This window comes from Giraffa tippelskirchi, chromosome 4 (assembly GCF_054371585.1).
Source record: "Giraffa tippelskirchi isolate mGirTip1 chromosome 4, T2T-mGirTip1v1.2.pri, whole genome shotgun sequence".
Taxonomy (NCBI): domain Eukaryota; kingdom Metazoa; phylum Chordata; class Mammalia; order Artiodactyla; family Giraffidae; genus Giraffa; species Giraffa tippelskirchi.
In genome coordinates this window covers 180,296,623-180,317,070 of record NC_137278.1, presented here as the reverse complement: position 1 = coordinate 180,317,070, position 20,448 = coordinate 180,296,623, and the positions used below count along the sequence as shown (strand labels likewise).

The 20,448-nt window shown below is 38.1% G+C and overlaps 1 protein-coding gene across 8 annotated transcripts in view; it reads left to right on the top strand.

Annotated features, from left to right (window-relative positions):
- Window positions 1-20,448, top strand: part of IRAG2 (inositol 1,4,5-triphosphate receptor associated 2) — a 189,644-nt gene that overhangs the window by 119,708 nt on the left and 49,488 nt on the right. For 5 of the 8 annotated variants that reach the window (XM_081483733.1, XM_081483739.1, XM_081483734.1 and 2 more), the window contains exons 1-2: window positions 16,338-16,412; window positions 16,843-17,005. Coding sequence is in view for 2 of the 8 variants with exons in the window: in XM_081483728.1 (XP_081339854.1) it covers window positions 1,758-1,892; window positions 3,505-3,606; window positions 4,603-4,763; window positions 16,298-16,412; window positions 16,843-17,005 (676 nt within the window). In the remaining 6 variants the exon portion in view is untranslated. Of the gene's footprint in view, window positions 1-1,757; window positions 1,893-3,504; window positions 3,607-4,602; window positions 4,764-16,297; window positions 16,413-16,597; window positions 17,006-20,448 lie in introns of those variants that run through there. The other 3 variants (XM_081483728.1, XM_081483726.1, XM_081483732.1) reach the window with 2 other exon arrangements.

Genomic DNA, 20,448 nt, shown 5'->3' with positions numbered 1-20,448 from the left:
TTGGCAATGAGAGCATGGGATCCTACCCACTGGACTGCCAGGGAATTCTCAAGAAATCTTTACTATCTTGATATTTTTCAGGGCTACATGCAGTGATCCCCAGCCTGGGGTCTGAAAGATTGTGGTAGAGATCATGAACTATTTTTAGTATTTCTTCAAGTCCCAAAGTAAATGTATCTACCAAAAATTTACTTGTTTCATTTACATTGTTTCATGCAGAAACATGAAATTTCTTTGCTTGAGAATATAATTGTACCAACTCAAATTAATGACACTGATTATTATATTCGGAACATAAATTAGCATTTTTATATGTTTGGGGTTAATTTTAAAATACCAAAATGAATTAGTGCCTTAAAACCTCCAGCCTGTTGGTAGTTCTTTACAACAGGGAGGAAACAGTCAAACGCCTTCTTGTGAATGAAATGTTGGAACCTGACTCCCTAGTATATTTTCATTCCTTTGTACTTTCCAGTTGTGTGCTTAGAATGCTAGGAAATGTTTTTTGGCAGATTGCTTTCTTTTGCTACTTTGATGGTCTTCCCATGTTGCGTAGATGATAGATTTGTCCAGAATGTCCTCCTGTTGACAGCTGTGCTATGACCTTGAAAGGAGAGAATGTCCTTGGGGCAAGTGCCATTTGAATTTCTCCTGCCAAGGATGCAGGGCGACATATGTTGCTTCACCTAAGGCATTCTCAGACAGTCTTGAACATTCTGCTGAGGACTGTGCTTTCCTGACATTCTGTTGCAAAGACGCATCATTTTTTTTTAGTGTGCTTTTGAAACCAAGCCAAACTGCCAGACTGAATGACATGGTGGCTAATCTGCCACAGTGATGTGTTTTTATCCCCTGCCCTCTGAGGTAATAAGGATGCCAAGATGCCAGTCTATAAAGTTTTATAATTCTGAACAGGGGTTAAACAGCTGGCAACATTCTGGTGCTGAAGTTTATCCCACTAGTGGATTAGGAAGTCTTTGCCTTCTAATTGGAATCTGAAGTAAGAGCCCAATCACTTTTTTCCAACTGACAGCAAGAAGGAAGTTAAATGTGTTGTCATATATCTAAAGTATGAGGGACACAGAGACTTTGAGAGAAGTATGAGAAACTTACTTTGTGAAATATCATCTGAGAGCATCTTCTATGAGTAGAAGAGAGACAAAGAAACCAGTCTGTTTTCAATGGGATTTGCTGAGTGCACCCTCCCCTGACCAACAGTTTTCTTGTTCTGAGAATTTCATTCCTGTTCCTTCTTTTCATAAAATTAGAGCTGTAGAAGTTTATATCATGTAAATGTAAATGTTATCTATTAGATATGTGAGTATCCCTTAAGAATGAGTAAATGTTAAGCTGAGGGCAGCCAAGAGAGGAAATGAGCAGTTTAGGGGGATGTAGGAGTAGTTCCAGGTGGCACTATTGGTAAAGAACCCACCTGCAAATGCAGGTGATGTAAGAGATATGGTCTCAATCCCTGGGTCAGGAAGATCCCCTGGAGGAGGGCATGGCAACCCACTCCAGTATTCTTGCCTGGAGAATCCCATGGCTAGAGGAGCCTGGCTGGCTACAGTCCATGGGGCCATAAAGAGTCAGACATGACTGAGTGATTTAGCATGCACACAGGAGGATTTCATAAGATAATTTAGAATGTTTGATGGGGATCATTACATTGACCCATGGGCATCATTTTCATAAAATAAAAATAATGAATATTCTTTATTAGGATGACAGGGTTATGGACATTTTGGTAATTGTTTCAGAACAATGAAACTGAGTGGCAGTGCAGTTTAATCAGCTTGTCATCTCTGGACAAGATAATGGATGAAGAAATGCTGCTGTTACTGAGAGAACTTGAACAGAAGGGAGTGGAGTTCATGGCTGCGCTTCAGAATCTGGTATTGTATAACATCTGCATATCGTATGCTGTTTCACTGGCCAGGAAGATCTACAGATAACTGACCTACAGCCTGTTTGCTGAGCACGGGCGTATCTATGTGTTGAGAACAAAATATATCCTACTATGAAAGGAAAAGATTTTTCTCAAATCTTCCTAATGTGCATCTTCTAATTCTGGGTCAGTCAGGACTTACAGGCTGACCATTAAGTATGGATTGCTTGAGCCTATATTCGCTACAAGTTAATCTTTAGTATCAGAGGGCTGAAGACTATTGAACTCCTTCTAGCTAATGACTAGTACTTCTTTTTCCATTTTAATTTTTTTTAAAAAACATTTCTTCATTTATTTTTGGGAGTTGGGTCTTAGTTGTGGCATGTAGGATTGTTCGTTGTGGCACACAAGCTTCTCTCTAGTTGTGGTACGTGGGTTCCAGAGCACGTGGGCCGTGTAGTTGTGGCAAGAGGGCTCAAGCATTGTAGTGCACATGCGTTGTTGCCTTGTAGCATGTGGGATCTTAGTTCCTTGACTAGGGATTGGACCCGTGTTACCTGCATTGGAAGAAAAGTTTTCAACCACTGGATTACCAGGAAAGTCTCTCTCTATCTTTATTTTTGACCGGAAATCCTAGATGATCAGAGAAAGCAGAGAACAGCATTTTCATGTTGGTATTTCCAGTTCCTCTCACAGTGTCTAGCACATTGTTGTTGTTGTTTAGTCACTAAATTGTGTCTGACCCATGGACTGCAGGATGCCAGGCTTCCCCGTCCCACTGTTTCCCAGAGCTTGCTCAAACACATATCCATTAAGTCAGTGATGCCATCCAACCATTTCATCCTCTGTTGCTCCCTTCTCCTCCTGCCTTCAGTCTTTTCCAGCATCAGAGTCATTTCCAATGAGTTGACTTTTTGCAGGTGGCCAAAGTATTGGAGCTTCAGTATCAATCCTTCCAATGAATATTCAGGGTTGATTTCCTTTGGGATTTACTAGTTTGATCTCCTTGCAGTCCAAGGGACTCTCAAGAGTCTTCTCCAGCACCATGATTTGAAAACATCAGTTCTTTGGAGCTCAACCTTCCTTATGCTCCAACCCTCACGTCTGTACATGACTACTGGAAAAACCATAGCTTTGGCTATATGGGCCTTTGTCCACAAAGTGGTATCTCTGTTTTTTAATATGCTGTCTAGGTTTGTCATAGCTTTTCTTCCAAGCAGCAAGCATCTTTTAATTTCATGGCTGCAGTCACTGTCTGTAGTGATTTTGGAGCCCAAGAAAATAAAATCTGTCACTGCCTAGTCTATAGTAGATAATATTTAGTTTAATGAATGAAAAAATATCCATGAAAATGCTTGCTTCCTTCTATTTGAGAGGGGAATAAAATGGGTAGGTTTTGTTTTGGAAAATAAGTTTTAACATATATTCAGCATATGTAGAGAGTTAGCATCTTCTCATGGCAACATCCTGGGATAAAGGAAAGTCACTGGGTGTCATTAGATAACAAGGAATTCTCTCTGATGGCTTTCTAAATTACCTATATTAAACCTTGTCTAAATTACTTCTTTTTATATACCTTTCACTGAATTCCTGTTTGAAGGTATGGAATTCTTTTTCAGCATGAAGATGTTTCTGAAGTTGAAACACTAATTGATCATTTTCTACAGTGGGTAACTAATCCAGAGATTACTATCAAAGAAAAGTGGGAGAACAAGCTTACTGTAAGTATTCTGAATTTTGAGATTTTCCTGGTTTATCTTCTAATTTCTAAACCCAGGTAACACTTATTATACACAGTATCATTTCTAAGATTTCATTGCAGTGTTATGCCTTCTCATTCTGACTGTGTATAGAGTTTGTGTCTGGGGATGTGCATGAGGTTGTGTATATGGGTGAGAGTATGAGTGTGATAGGAAGTGTGAGGATATGGAATATGCATTGGAGACACAAAGAGTAAACAATATGTAAATTAATAGTGTATTTTATTTGAATCCTTGTGAGAACTGGCTGGTCTAAGCTTGAATTTTTCCTTGGCTTTTCAAAATTCTCTCTGATAGAATGATTATTGTGCAAAAGAATCTTATTCCTGAGACTTTGACAGTTTTATTATACCAGAAGTTAGCGGAATATCAGAAAGTGAAAACATTTTAGGTAGCTATTCCCAGTTTTGTTAGAGTGGAAGCATATAAAAAGAAATCTCTTAAATTTATCCATAACTTATTATCTGTACTTCTTGACTGCCGGACAACTTCCTAACATCTATCAGCCCCCTAAGTTAAGCTAAAGCAAGAAGTAAATGTTGAAAACTCTGGAGTATTAATATCAGCCCTTTTGTCAAACTTACCTTTTTTAAAGGTTTTGAATATGGTAATCAACAAATACTGATTTTACTGCATTTCCCTAGTTCCATTCTATTCTATTAATAAAGCTACTGTGATTATTGATGAAATGGTCACTTACCTTAAGAGAAAGAAAACAAAGCTCAATTTTAGGCACACTGTGTGTACCCAATATGTACTTGTTAAATTGGGATCATCAGTCCACTATATCATCCATCCTTAGGCAACTGAGAATTGACATCTGTTCAATTAGAATTTTAAAGTTCAATAACAGTGAATGCTGCTGCTGTGGGAATGTCCAGAGCATGTTCTATTTCCTGTTATTTCTTTATATTTAACATTGGAACAGTGGAACTTGTTTTGTTATTCTTCTTATAGGAATTCAGATATATCATGGAGAAGCTAAATCTTTGCATCTTAATGCTGAACAACTTGAGAAACCATAAAGAATCCCTTGATAAAGAGTTTGCCAAATTGATAGACATTTTGAAGACATTTAGGCTGGAATATTTTTGTTTCAGAAAAGAATTTCTTTCCAGGTGATGATCCCTTATGTATAAGAGATCCATGCTTTATATACATAACATGTTTGTAATTTGCCATGGCATTCAGTTTACTTTTTTTCAAGTTGTATATATTGATTTCAGGTGACACTTTTTCAGGGGGACCATTTTGTTTGACAATTTTGAATTGTGAAATAGTGTGAGGTTGACCTATATATTCAAAATTGCAAGAAGTAAGCTTGAAATCTATGGAAACCCAAATAATGAGTTATTTTTCCTAGAGAAGGAGTTTGGAATCAGACTATAGAATTCTTTTAACCAGAGGGGCATTAGAGATCATTCCACAAAGCTGCATAATTTTACAGAGGACTGAAGCAAAAGAATATAAAGTGAATTGATGAAGATTTGAGTTATTAATGGAAAACATATGGAGAGCTCTGTAACCTCAGATATGCAGATGACCCCATATTTATGGCAGAAAGTGAGGAGGAACTAAGGAGCCTCTTGATGAAGGTGAAAGAGGAGAGTGAAAAAGCTGGCTTAAAACTCAACATTCAAAAACTAAGATCATGGCATCTGGTCTCATCACTTCATGGCAAATAGATGGGAAAACAATGGAAAGAGTGTCAGACTTTGTTTTCTTGGGCTTGAAATCACTGCAGATGGTGACTGCAGCCATGAAATTAAAAGACACTTGCTCCTTGGAAGAAAAGCTATGACAAACCTAGAGAGCATATTAAAAAAGCAAAGACATTACTTTGCCAACAAAGGTCTGTATAGTCAAAGCTATGTTTTTTCCAGTCGTCATGTACAGATGTGAGAGTTGGACCATAAAGAAGGCTGAACGCTGAAGAATTGATGCTTTTGAACTGTGGTGTTGGAGAAGACTCTTGAGAGTCTCTTGGACTGCAAGGAGAACAAACCAATCAATCCTAAAGGAAATCAATCTGAATATTCATTGGAAGGACTGATGCTGAAGCTGAAGCTCCAATCTTTTGGCCACCTGTTGTGAAGAGCTGACTCATTAAAAAAGACTCTGATGCTGGGAAAGATAGCATGTAGGAGTAGAAGGGGACGATAGAGGATGAGATGATTGGATGGCATCACCGACTCAATGGACATGAGTTTGAGCAAGTTCCAGGAGATGGTGAAGGACAGGGAAGCCTGGCATGCTGCAGTCCATGGGGTCACAAAGAATCAGACATGACTGAGTGACTGAACAACAACAACTGAATAGCTCTATTATTGGAAAGACTTGCTTCTGGATCTGTTGACTCCTATCCCACTGGGCTTTATGTTCCAACTCAGTATACAATGCTTTTCATTGGGCCCTAGTCAATTAAATTTCAAATAAAAGAAGTCATAGGGAATAGAAGACTCTAAATATAAAATGACTTACAATCTTATCCTTCCTCTCACCTTAATTCTTATGCTTTTTGGAGAAAACTCTTGAAATTTGTGCACTTTGGAGACTAAACATACTAGACACTAAACAAGGATAGGGATTAAATCTTTTTTAATCACTATTTATATAGCTGCTGATACTTTACTGAGCATTCACTTAAGAAATGCTTTTTGACTGGATGAATGAATGAATGTGGGTGTAGTTGAAATTAGAATAAATTAAAAGAAAAAAATCATCAAGTCACTGATTCGATGGACTTGAGTTTGAGCAAGCTCTGGGAGTTGGTGATGGACAGGGAAGTGTGGTGTGCTGTAGTCTATGGGGTGCCAAAGGGTCAGGCATGACAGCAACTCAACTGAACTGAAGTGAAAAGAAAAAAATGTACTTAGAGAGCATAGTTGCTTACAGAGAATAGCAAGAAGAAACGATTTTATTCCCCCCAAATAAGGAAACTAGATATCAGAGAGAGGTTAGTACAAGGAGGAACTATCAAGAAGACGATCTTTTGCTTTCCCTAAGAAGACAGGAGCCCAGACTTCCCCATAGTGGTAAAGGCGTGGGTTAAGTAGATATGCAGTTTCCTTACACAGATACCATCTCCACAAAAGGGAACATTAAAATTCTTCTGTTTAGCAACAAAGAACTATTTTGAGAGAGGCCTGCACTAGAGTCATCTTGGAGTAAGTGAATATTCTCGATTATCCTATTAGACACACAAAACAGCCCAGTTAAATCATAGTAGGTGTGATTTGTCAAAAGCTCACTGTGTTCCATGTAGTTCTAAAAATTTGACATATGTTTATCTCCAGAGACGTCATCCTGGTGGAGTTAAGTGACAGCTGGGATCAGGCCTAGATATGGTCTACTTCAAAACCCATGTTCTTTCAACTATTAATCCCCCACCATCTATTTGTTAAAATCTAATATAATATTAGGGTTTCTCAGGTGACACTAGTGGTAAAGAATCTGCCTGCCAATGCAGGAGACTTAAGAGACACAGGTTTGATCCCTGGGTTGGGAAGACACCCTGGAGTAGGAAGTGGTAACGCACTCCAGTATTCTTGCCTGGAGAATCCCATGGACAGAGGAACCTGGCGGGCTACAGTCCATGGCGCTGCAAAGAGTTGGATATGACTGAGCATAATGTAATATTGCACTCATCTCACATGCTAGTAAAGTAACACTCAAAATTCTCCAAGCCAGGCCTCAGCAATACGTGAACCGTGAACTTCCAGATGTTCGAGCTGGTTTTAGAAAAGGCAGAGGAACCAGAGATCAAATCGCCAACATCCAATGGATCATTGAAAAAGCAAGAGAGTTCCAGAAAAACATCTATTTCTGCTTTATTGACTATGCCAAAGCCTTTGACTGTGTGGATCAAAATAAACTGTGGAAAATTCTGAAAGAGATAGGAATACCAGACCACCTGACCTGCCTCTTGAGAAACCTGTATGCAGGTCAGAAAGCAACAGTTAGAACTGGACATGGAACAACAGACTGGTTTCAAATAGGAGAAGATGTACATCAAGGCTGTATATTGTCACCCTGCTTATTTAACTTATATGCAGAATACATCATGAGAAACGCTGGACTGGAGGAAGCACAAGCTGGAATCAAGGTTGCCGGGAGAAATATCAATAACCTCAGATATGCAGATGACACCACCCTTATGGCAGAAAGTGAAGAGGAACTAAAAAGCCTCTTGATGAAAGTGAAAGAGGAGAGTGAGAAAGTTGGCTTAAAGCTCAACATTCAGAAAACTAAGATCATGGCATCTGGTCCCATCACATCATGGTAAATGGATGGGGAAACAGTGTCAGACTTCATTTTGGGGGGCTCCAAAATCACTGCAGATGGTGATTGCAGCCATGAAGTTAAAAGACGCTTACTCCTTGGAAAGAAAGTTATGACCAACCTAGATAGCATGTTAAAAAGCAGAAACATTACTTTGCCAACACAGGTCCGTCTAGTCAAGGCTATGGTTTTTCCAGTAGTCATGTATGGATGTGAGAGTTGGACTATAAAGAAAGCTGAGCACAGAAGAATTGATGCTTTTGAACTGTGGTGTTGGAGAAGACTCTTGAGAGTCCCTTGGACAGCAAGGAGATCCAACCAGTCCATCCTAAAGGAGATCGGTCCTGGGTGTTCACTGGAAGGACTGATGTTGAAGCTGAAACTCCAATACTTTAGCCACCTCATGCAAAGAGTTGACTCATTGGAAAAGACCCTGATGCTGGGAAAGATTGAAGGCAGGAGGAGAAAGGGACGACAGAGGATGAGATGGCTGGATGGCATCACCGACTCGATGGACATGAGTTTGGGTAAACTCTGGGAGTTGGTGATGGACAGGGAGGCCTGGCATGCTGTGATTCATGAGGTCACAAAGAGTTGGACACGACTGAGCGACTAAACTGAACTGAACTCAATATAATAGTATTTTGCTCAACCTAGCATTGGGCAAAATAATACTCATCAATACAAAGATGGCTTAGGCCCTGCTTTCTAAACATAATTTAAAAGACACAAAACCACAAAGAGGCTACACACAAAATGATTTGGCTATAGGTCTTAACTGTGAGTAAGAACATGAGTGAAGTATTTTGTGGGAGTGAGAGAGGATTCTATGTTTAGATGAAGTAGGAAATATTTATTAAAAGCAAGGTTTCAGAAGTTAATTGTTTGCTGAGGAGAAAGCTTTCATTGAGGTGCAAGATAAATAGTTCCAGTGCTGAGGATTGGAAAGAGTTGAGTGAGGCAACAAGAAGCAGTGGAAGAAAAAAAAAAAAAGACCCTTAGAGGGCTTGGTGAGAAAAGCATGTGATCATTTGCAAATGCTTTTTTACATCCAAGTGCCTTCTTTGCCAGAGAAGGCAACGGCACCCCACTCAAGTACTCTTGCCTGGGAAACCCAATGGACAGAGCAGCCTGGTAGGCTGCAGCCCATGGGGTAGTGAAGAGTCGGACACGACTGAGCGACTTCACTTTCACTTTTCACTTTCATGCACTGGAGGAGGAAATGGCAACCCACTCCAGCATTCTTGCCTGGAGAATCCCAGGGACAGGGGAGCCTGGTGGGCTGCCGTCTATGGGGTCGCACAGAGTTGGACACGACTGACGCGACTTAGCAGCAGCAGCAGCAGCAGCCTTCTTTGCTGGACTTTTCCCCCCTCTAAATGCTAGGAAATTATAGAAAATAAGATGGAAATCTCTACCTCCATAAAACTAACATCTATTAAGGGACACAGATAATGAACAAACATATAATTATATAGTACAATTCCAGGGAGTAATAGGTGATATGAAGAGAATTAAAGCAGGATAAGAAGACCAAGACTGACCAGAGGCATAAGGACCTAATTTTAGAAAGAATGGTCAGAAAAAGTATGTCTGAGGAATAGTAAGTTAAGTAGATAAATGAAGTAAGAAAGTGAGGTATGTGATGATTTGGGGAGTATTCTAGGCAGAGGAAATAGTCAGTGGAAGGGACCTGGTGTTGTCAGAACTTGGTATGTTTGAACAGCAACAAGGGGTCAGCATGGCACGGGTGGGGTGAGTGCTGGGGAGTAATAGACAATGAGGTAGGAAAAATAAACAGAGGTCAGGTCCTCAGCCTTACAGATCACATTTAGGAATTGGGGTTTTATTTTGAGTAGATGGGAAGCCATTGGAAGATTATAAGCAGAGAAATAATATGACTTGTGTTTTGGAAATTCATTCTGGCTGCCAGGTAGAGGATTGTCTATAGAGGGCAATGGTGAAAACAGACAAGTGAGAAGAGCTTTTTTCAATAACAGATCACCAGTTAGATATCTTGAAATCAATTTACTGGATTATGACCCTTTAAAGAAATAAACACAAAACATCAGAATAATTTGCATACAGTAAGAGTAAGTACTATTTCATAAAATTTTCGTTTCAGCCAGGTGCATGTATATGTGCTTGAGTGAAATATAAAACATTTGCTGAGTCATGGTCAAAAAAGCTATTGTGTTAGATGTCATTGTAATAGTCCAGGTGAGGGGTATAATGTGAGCCAGGGTGATAGTTGTGAAGGTGATAAGGAATGGTTGGATTCAAACTGTGTTCTGAGGATAGATCAGATCTGACATACTAGTAAATTAGATGTGGGAATGCAAGAAAGAGTCATCCTTGACTTAAGTGTTTTTGGTCTGAAAACTTTGAAAATGGGGCACTAGATGGTAAGATCTGGGGGAGACTCAGACTTGGTAAGAGTAAAAAGTCAAGATTTAGCATTAGCACATGATAACAAGGAGAGTTGTTGAATTTAAATACACACACACACCCAAAGCTAAAGCTACTATACCTCTTAACATGATAATGAAAATCTCTGTAGAAGAAAAATCTTCAAAGTTTCTGTTGGATACCTTTAATTGATATTCATCTGCTAAATGATACTATCTAATTTGTTAAAGCTATTTCTAAGGCTGCTGTGCTTCATATTTATAACATCAAAGTAAATAAATGTTATTGTAAATAACATTTATAGGTAGGTGTAAGTACACATAAGTCATGAAAAACTTTAGTATTATTAAGTATGGATTTCTGTTGGTCTTCACATTCCTTTTACTTTCCCTGGAAAGATAATGGATACTCTTGAGAGCTTAGACTATTCCTGGAAAAGATAAAAGTAGATAAAATTGATGTTTTAAAAAGCAGAGGAGGTGATATCAGCAAGAAGGTGGAATAGAAAGTAATGGACCCTCCTTCTTCCAATAGATACACTGACTCAACAGTAATACATGAATAAATACCCTTTGTGAGAAGTCCAGCAACTACTTAAGAGGGTCTTGCACCCTGGGTAACCATGAAACGAGCCACATCAATGCTGGTAGGAAAATTCTAAATACACTCTCACCATAATTCCTGCTCCTGGCACAGTGTCATATGATCAGAAGGAAACCTCCAGCTCTGAAGTTCTTTCTAGATAGGGAAAGAGTTGGACTGTTGCGCCCAACATTCCAACTTTGCTGAAGACTGCCCAGAATATTAGCTTCTGCTTCATCTGTGTCAGAATGCAGACAGAACTGAGTATACTCTAGACACTTGGGGGACACTGAAAACAAAGCAAGTGGTTTGTATTAACACACAATCATCCATCATAGTCCCTATCCCTGGCCAGCATAGAATAAGCAGATGAAAAATTTCTGATCACAGCTTCTCCCTAGGGAAGGAAAGGGTTGGATCATACATACAACATTGCAGGTTTTCTGGGGGTTGCCTAAGAGATTGGCTTCTATCATGCCTGTATCAGCAATGATGGAAATCTCATACCCTAGATACTTAGGTTCCACTAAGAACAAAAATGGTGGGTTGAGCCAACATAAAGATTTTGAGGGATTCCTAGAATCTCTGCTCAAAGTGACTGGTAAGGAATTTTTCCTGTAAAAGGCCTGTCTGTGGATACTAGGAGAGGTGGTTCTTTTTTCTAATGTAAAGATACCAACACAAAGAGTCAAGAAAAATTAAGACATAGGGAAATATGTCTCAAATACAAGAACAAAATAAATCTCCCAAAACTTCACCTAATGAAACAGAGATAAAATATTTACCTCACAGAGAATTCAAAATAACTGTCATAAAGATATTCAATGAGGATGGGAGGGCAATGCATGAACAAAGTGAGGCAAAGTGAAGCTATCAACAAAAAGATGAAAAAATAATAATAATAAGACAATGACTAACAGAAATACTGGAGGAGAAGAATACTGAAAATTTTATCAGAGGAGTTCAATAGCAGACTAGATCAAGCAGAATAAAAGATCAGTGAACTTGAAGAGAGGTCATTGGAAATTTAGTCAGAGGAGTAAAAATAAGAGTGAAAAAATTTAATGTACATCATCAAGTAGACCAACATATGTATTACTGAGTCCCAGAAGGAGAAGAGAGAAGAAAAGGGATAGAAAGATGAACCCAAAGAAATCCACACTGAGACATGCTATAATCAAATTGTCAAAAGTCAAAGAGAGAATTTTGAAAGCAGCAAGAGGAAGGTTTTGTCAGATAAAAGGGAGCACTCATAAGACTATCAATGGATTTCTCAGCAGAAATCTTACGGGTCAGAAAGGAGTGGGATGATATATTTGAAGTATTGAAAGTAAAGAACTACCAAACAAGGGCACTATACCCAGCAAAACTATCCCTCAAAAAATGGTGATATATTTTCCCATACAAACAAAAGCCAAAGGAGTTCATTACCACTAGGCTTGCATTATAAGACATGCTAAAGGGAGTTATTGAAGTTGAAATGAAATGGACTGTAGCCCATAGGCTCCTTTTTCCTTGGAATTTTCCAGGCAGGAATACTGGAGTGGGTTACCATTTCCTTCATTGTGGGATCTTCCCAACCCAGGGATCAAACCCATGTCTCCTTCACTGTAGGTAGATTCCTTACCACTGTGCCACCTTGGAAGCCCTTAAACAGCAATTAAAAGTACATTAAAGTATAAAATTCACTGGTAACAGTAGATATATAGATACAGTCCTAGCCTGAGCAATTAGGCAAGAAAAAGAAATAAAAGGCCTTAACACTGGAAAGAAAGAAGTAAATCATTTCTGCAGATGACATGATCTATAGACTCCACAAAAAGCAGTTAGAGTTAATAGACAAATTCAATAAAGATGCAACATACAAAATCAACATACATAAGTCAGTTGCATTTCTATACACTAATAATAAATTATCTGAAAAGGAAACTGAGAAAATAATCCTGTTTAAAGTAGTATCAAAAGAATAAGATAAGAATAAACTTTAAGGAGATAAAGATCTATACACTAAAACTATGAGACATTGCTGAAATAAAGAAGATGTAAATTAATGGAAAGACATCTTGTGTTTATGAACTGGAAGACAATATTGTGAAGATACTCATACTACCCAAAGCAATCTACAGATTCAGTGCAATCTCTGTCAAAATTCAAATGGCATTTTTTATAGTAATTTGTTGTTATTCAGTCACTAAGTTGTGTCTGACTCTTTGTGACTCCATGGACTACAGCATGCCAGACTTCCCTGTCCTTCACTATCTCCTGAATTTTGCTCAAACTCATGTCAATTCAATCAATGATGGTATCTAACTCTCTCATCCTCTACTGCCCCCTTCTTTTGCCTTTAATCCTTCCTTTTCTAGTTAGCCGGCTCTTCACATCAGGTGGTCAAAGTATAGGAGCTTCAGCATCAGTCCTTCCAATGAATACTCAGAGTTGATTTCCTTTAGGATTGACTGGTTTGATCTCCTTGAAGTTCAAGGGACTCTCAAGAGTCTTCTTCAGCACCACAATTCAAAAGCATCAGTTCTTTTGCACTCAGCCTTCTTTATGGTCCAACTCTCACATTTGTACATGACTAAGGGAAAAACCATAGCTTTGGCTAGATGGACCCTTATTGGCAAAGCGATGTCTCTGCTTTTTAATATGGTATCTATTTGTCATAGCTTTTCTTCCAAGGAGCAAGTGTCTTGATTTCATGGCTGCAGTCACCGTCCGCAGTGACTCTGGAACACAAGAAAATAAAATCTGTCACTGTTTCCACTTTTCCCCCTTCTATTTTCCATGAAGTGATGGGGCTGGATGCCATGGTATTAGTTTTTTGAATGTTGAGTGTTAAGCCAAGATTTTCACTCTTCTATTACCCTCATCAAAGAAAATTCCTAATATTCATATGGAACTACAAAAGACCAAAACAGTCTTGAAAAAGAACAAAGCTGTAGGTATCATACATGATGATTTCAAAATATATTACAAAGCTACAGACCAGTGAAATAGAGTAGACTGTCTAGAAATAAACCCTCACATATATGATCAACTGATCTTCAAGTAGGGTGGCAAGAATACACAAAGGAGAATGGATAGTCAACAAATGAAACTGGATATCCACATGTAAAAGAATAAAGATGAACCTTATCACACACCATATAGAAAAATCAACTCAAAATGGATTGAAAAGTTAAACATAAGCTTAAAACTATAAAACTCCTAGAAGAAAACTTGGGGGGAAACCTTCATGACATTGGTCTTGGCAATACTTTCTTGGATATGAAACGAAAGGCATAAGCAACAAAAGAAAAAATATGCAAGTGAGTCTACATCAGACTAAAAAGCTTCCACACATCTGAGAATATAACAGAGTGAAAAGGTAACCTATTGAATGAGAGAAAATATTTGCAGAGCATGTATTTGAAAAAGGGTCAATATTCAAAGTATTCAAAATATTACTACAACTCAGTAACAAGAAAAACCCAATTTAAAAATGGGCAAAAAAAGTGAACGGACCTTTTTACAAAAAAAGATATAAAATTGACCAACAGGTACATGAAAAGATGTTCAACATCATTAGTCATCAGGGAAATGCAAATAAAAACCACAATGAGTCATTCACAATGATGAATGAATCACACCTGTTCAGAACGCTATTATAAAAAAAAAAAAAAAAATCCCCAAAGATACCAAGTGTTTGTAAGTGTATAGAGAAATTGAAACCCTTGCATACTGTTGGTAGGAATTTAACTACTGCAACTGCTATGGAAAATAATTTGGAGGTTCTCAAAAAACTTAAAAATAGAATTACCATATGATCTACCAGTCCCACTTCTGGGTATATATCCAAAAGGATTCAAATCCAAAATCTTGAAAAGATATTTGCACACTCATAATCATTGCAGCATTAGTCATAATAGCCAAGATGTGGAAGCAATCTAAATGTTCATCTAGGATGAATAAATAAAGAAAATATGATATATACATACAATGAAATATTATTTGGCTTTAAAAAGTTTTTGAAAGCTTTTTGCGAAAAGAAGGAAATTTGCCACAGATCTTAAAGATATTGTGATAAGTGAAATAAACCAGTCACAGAAGGACAAATACTACATGATTCCATTTACATGAAGTGTGTAAAATAGTCAGACTTGTAGAAGCATAGTAGAATGGTGGTTTCTAGGGGCTTGGGGAGGGGAAATGGGTGGTTGTAATTCAATGGATATAGTTTCAGTTGTGTAAAATGAATAAGTTCCAGAGATCTTTTGTACATCATTGTGCCTATAGTTAACAACACTGTATTGTACACTTTAAGGTATATAGGGTAGATCTCAGTTTAAATGTTCTTACAATTTAAAAAAAAAGAAAAAACTGACTACATGCTATTGAAAATGCTCAATAGAATGTATGTTTTGGTAGTTTTTATTTTTGGTTAGGGTTTTGTTTGCTGGCTTACCACAGTGGTAAAGCATTCTCTGAGACCATTTTTGTCTCTCATATGGTCCTTCTTGTAATCAAGGCTGGATTTATGCCAATGCACAGTGGGATTCTGACTATGTATGAACATTTGGGAGGCACGCAAAAAGCCTAAACCTGACCATGTCTTCCTCACTGTTTTGAAACTCCTGAAGGATAGCATTCCTTTGAGCTAAGGTCCTTATTTAGGTCAAGTTGTTTCCAGAGAGTCATTGATGTATTAGTACATAGCATGGTTTAAATAATCTCATTAGCTAACAGCTACATTTGTATATATTTTGAGGTTTAGGATTGGATCCAAAAGAGAAGTAACATAATAACACTTAGAGATTTGGGGTAAGGAAGAAGGGGGGGGGAACACTTTAGAAAAGAGAAGACTGCAGTGGAAAGACTAACTGCTCACTTTTATCTATTCTTGGGAACAGCCCTTCCTGTGTTCGTGGCATGTATTTATACCATGATTGACAGTTGTTACGGAGAAAGGCTCATGTCATGAAGCAAAGTGCTTATTTCTTTGGTTGCCTCTTTTTTCTTTTCCCTTCTTCCTTTTTCCTTTCTTTTTTTTGAAAAAGCTAGATGTGATATGTAAATATTGCACCTGTCACAGTGACCTCATTGTGGTGCCAATGTAGCTAAGAACTATAAATGTAGCTTGTGGGGAACTGAATATTCCAATGTAGAAGAGGAAACTGTTTTTTATCTGTAAAGTGAGGTTATCAGACTAAGTGAGCAATATAATTGCTTTAATTAAAGTTCTATATTTGTGAAGCATTTATCTGTATGTAAATACTTTCACTTTTCCCTCTCATCTCTGAGGAACTGTATTAAGTTTGAACTTGTCATAACTTCTGAGGGTTAACTCTTGGTTGAAATGTCACTAACAGCTTGTGGTTGGGACTTTTTTTTTTAACTCCAGGCAGAAACAACAAGAAACCATCACACAACTGCAAGAGGTTGCTGTCAAGCAGGAAGCCATCTTCAGGAAGCAGGTCCAAGAAGCCAGCCAGTGGTTGGAGGAGGCAGAGAAGCAGGTAGGGTGGCCTTTGACTGACTACATTACAGGCACAGGAAGTCTCCTCAGATGTCCTTAAAACCCTGAAGTAAAAATGGAGGAGGAAGCAAAAAAACAAAGAGGAACTGCGAAGTTCAGTCCCTCTCAACTAGCAGTGAGCGGAGGAAGTAAAGGGGGAGTTGTAAGAGGCGGTGTCAACAGCCTGCTGATGAAAGAGGCAACTTTGCAGAAAGAGGCAACTTGACATATCAGGACTTTTGCCACTGTAGAAATAGCTCAGGCATACGAAGCCCATGCAAACACAGAATTGCAGAAGTTCAGTGGAGGCTTATCGCTTCCCTGAGAAGAAAAACACATTTTCAGTTTCGTGTGCATAATCAGAGTGAGCATTCAGTTGCTTTCTTTCCTGGCCACTCTGCTAAAATCCAGCGTTAACTGTCGGTATCCAGGTGGAGGATGGAGATGGGGCAGCCCACTCTGCCGGGGAAGAAGAGAAGCCTTCACTGCATAAATTAGAGGAAGCAATTTCAGATCAACGAAATCTCCAGACTATAAATACTGAGTTAGTGAACACTTGCCAGACACTTGGGCAGAAGACAAGAAAACCGAAAAGTGAGTAGCCAATATTTGTTGCGTTCGAATTTAGTCCACTCTGAGGTGAGGGGCAAAAGGACTACAGCTATTTGTCTAGATTCCAGCTACTGTATTATTACTGAATTCACGGTGATGAAATGGCTCCAGAAGGCAGAGTTATGGGCATTCACAGAGGTCTGCCTAGTGGCTAAGAGGAAGAATTTAGCCATTAACTTTCTCTTTTTGTTGTTTATGACAAGCTAGATTTTTCCATGACTGTTAATTCTGTAAAAATTAAACAAGAGGGAGGTTCAAGAGGGAGGGGAAATATGTATACATATAGCCGATTCACATTGTTGTATGGCAGAAACTGACACAACATTATAAAGCAATTACCCTCCAATTAAAAATAAAAAATTAAAACTTCTCAATGTCTGTAAATATAAACATGGAAAAAATCTTGTATGCCTGAGATAGCTGAACTTGCAAATTGTTTACATATTCTGCTCTGATTTTATTAGCTGGTTTGTACTCATCACATGGTAGAAAAGGCCTGCCTCTCTGTTTTTTTCTTTCTGTTTTTTTCCCATTTTCTTAAAAGCAATTATTTTAGGGTTGATCAAAAATTCTTGCGAATTCAATGTATATCAAAATATTATATATGTGTGAAAAGTCTTTAAAAATGTTAAGGTGTTCTTTACGTATATATATATTTATTGCTTTCAAAATTAGAATATTGTAATTTTTCTGTATTACCTAAAAGTGGAGAAATGTTTACTGAGGATTTGGGTGAGAAGACAGTTGTCAAATGACAGATGTCAGATTATTTTTAAGCTTATTTTATTCTAGAAATATAGTTCAATAAAAGTAAAGCATATGTATATAAAAACATTTATCAGACAAATGCTTTTGTTCAACCAGCTTCTTGTTCTAGCTGTATAAAGGTTCCCTTTATAGAAAGTTATTGATTTGGGTCATAACTAACTATAAGCTTAAGGTAAGCTAGAGATGGAAATTTTCAGACTTGCGTTTATTTTGGATTTATTGTACCCTTTCTGCTGTTATCTGAGAAAGCTGTTTAAGCATTTAAGGGAATTGGCTAGTTCTAAAATAGCAATGGTTGTTCAGCACTTCATTATTATTATTATTTCTAAGCCTTGTAGAACTTGCTCCTTTTCAGTAACTCTAAGTATCATTTTACTCTGCTTCACTGTCAGACAATGTAAAGCGTGCTGTAAGTTACGTAATCTATATGTTATTTTTTTTGTATTGCTCAGAGGGCATTGGAAAAGGTCCCCCTGTGATTAGAGTTGTTCATTTTGAGACATAAATGTGCCTTCATTAAGGCATTCCAAAGTTGGTTGATAGTGGGTTTGCTTTAGATGCTGTGCTTTGAGGTCTAATCTTTTGATCCAGTTATATTTATCCTTTGGTTAAATCGCTATTATACCTCACAGTTTTATAAAATGAAAAATTTATCCCCTCCTCTATTGGTCTGTAGTACCTTCTTGGAAAGGCCAAATTTTACAACTTATTCCAAAATATACATTCTTAATATTATGAACTTGCTCTTGTCTTCCCAGTGTATACTCAGGGGCTAATTGGTCCAAATATCATTTAAAACAGAATAGGAAAGCTACCCTGGGTGGGAAGCATGTGTTTTTGTCTGGCTGGAGAAAGTAGGATGAACGCTTCCTTTCTGTCTTGAATTGCTCACTGCATATGATACAGCATTGCTGTATCAGCTCCTTCGCTTGCTCCCCTAAGAAGGTGTGCCTATCAAGATTTTGCTCTGATGACCTTTTGCTTATGAAGATCTTTCTAATAATACCCTGAAAAATAAACCATTGGAAGAAGAGGGAAATTTGGGTGGCACATATTTTCAAGAAGTCTGTAGAGAAGATTTTCCATATAGACTGTGAACAGATGTCAGTGAGCTAGGACAGTTATCACACAAACACATCCTCACACATTCCACCATGACCACTACTACCACATACTGTCTGAATTCTGACTCAGACATTTGAATTCTGAGTCAGAAAACAAAACTATTTAAATACACTTTGTTCTTGTGAAACTGTCTGGTTAGCTTTATAAATTCACTAAATGTCATGGCAGTTGCTCTCTGCTGTACCTAAGAAAGGTTCATTAGCAAATTGTGTGGGGATGCAGTTGTTCAGCCCAAAATTTTAGGTTAATGACAGTGTTCTCAAACTGGAAGTAGCAGGTTGTTGATGACATTTGATGAGACGCCATGAATTTACTGTTGACTGAAAATATTGTTCAAGTTTTCAGTTGCCACCAGGACTGGACTGATTTATGAGGTAATTAGTATACACACTTGCCCTCCTGAAATATGCCATTAGAATGATTAAATGTCTTGAGTGGTAACTTGCATTCTTTCTTCTGCTTTTTCGTACGTATCTCTTAAGTATCTTATGAACAAGGGCAATACTGGATGTGTAAATGAATGTTTGCTTTGAAAATGAAGTGAATAAAGCTTCTTAGACCTAGGGTATGCATACAGCATATTAGGGTGAATCTGATGTGTAGGAAACAGAGACTAAATGATCTAATCCAAGCTATCATCCCTTTATTATTCATCCATTTTTTTACATCTACGTAAAATCTTCAGAGAGTTGCTCATACAGTAAACAATGAGTGAAACCATACATAATTCCTTTAGAAGGCATAAATATTTCTTTGGGAAGAGAGCCGAAGAAGCTCCTATATATTATAATTCTGTATTTGAACATAGAATCTGACATAAACGTTAGAGTAGGCTTTCACCTAGATGAGCTCACTGGAAATTCTCTTCCAGCTTCTATACTTAGCATGGAGGGCATGATGTATGGGGGGACAGATAACAGTCTTACAGCTTTGAGGATGAATGTGGTTGTGTACTGAGCAATGAAAACACAAGAGGGAAATGAGACTGGAAAGGGAGTTTAGGTGATGGAGATACCCAAAGATAGGTGTTGGGATGGGGACCAAGGAGATAACGAAATTAAAACATGGCTTGCTGGACAGTTCTGGCTGGATGCGGGCCTCTATTGTCCCAGAGGAAAAATGCATGAATGGATGAAATAATCTAGGAGAAAGTATTGCAGTGATAAAGAGCATAGGATTTGAAGTTAAACAAACCTATGTTCTGATTCTAAGTCTACAAAAGACTTTGATAAATTTGGGCAACTCTCTACCTCTCAGAATTGGAGAAGGAAATGGCAACCCACTCCAGTGTTCTTGCCTGGAGAATCCCAAGGATGGGGGAGCCTGGTGGGCTGCCGTCTATGGGGTCACTAAAAGTTGGACACGACTGAAGCGACTTAGCAGCAGCAGCTACCTTTCCGAACCTCAGTGTCTTCTTCCAGAAAATGCCAGAGTTCTTAATTTATAAATACTGTAACAAAAGCACAACAGTAGCTAGTGAGTGGTTGGCAATACTGGGTACAGTCTGTTCTGCAGGAGTATGTTGCTATATG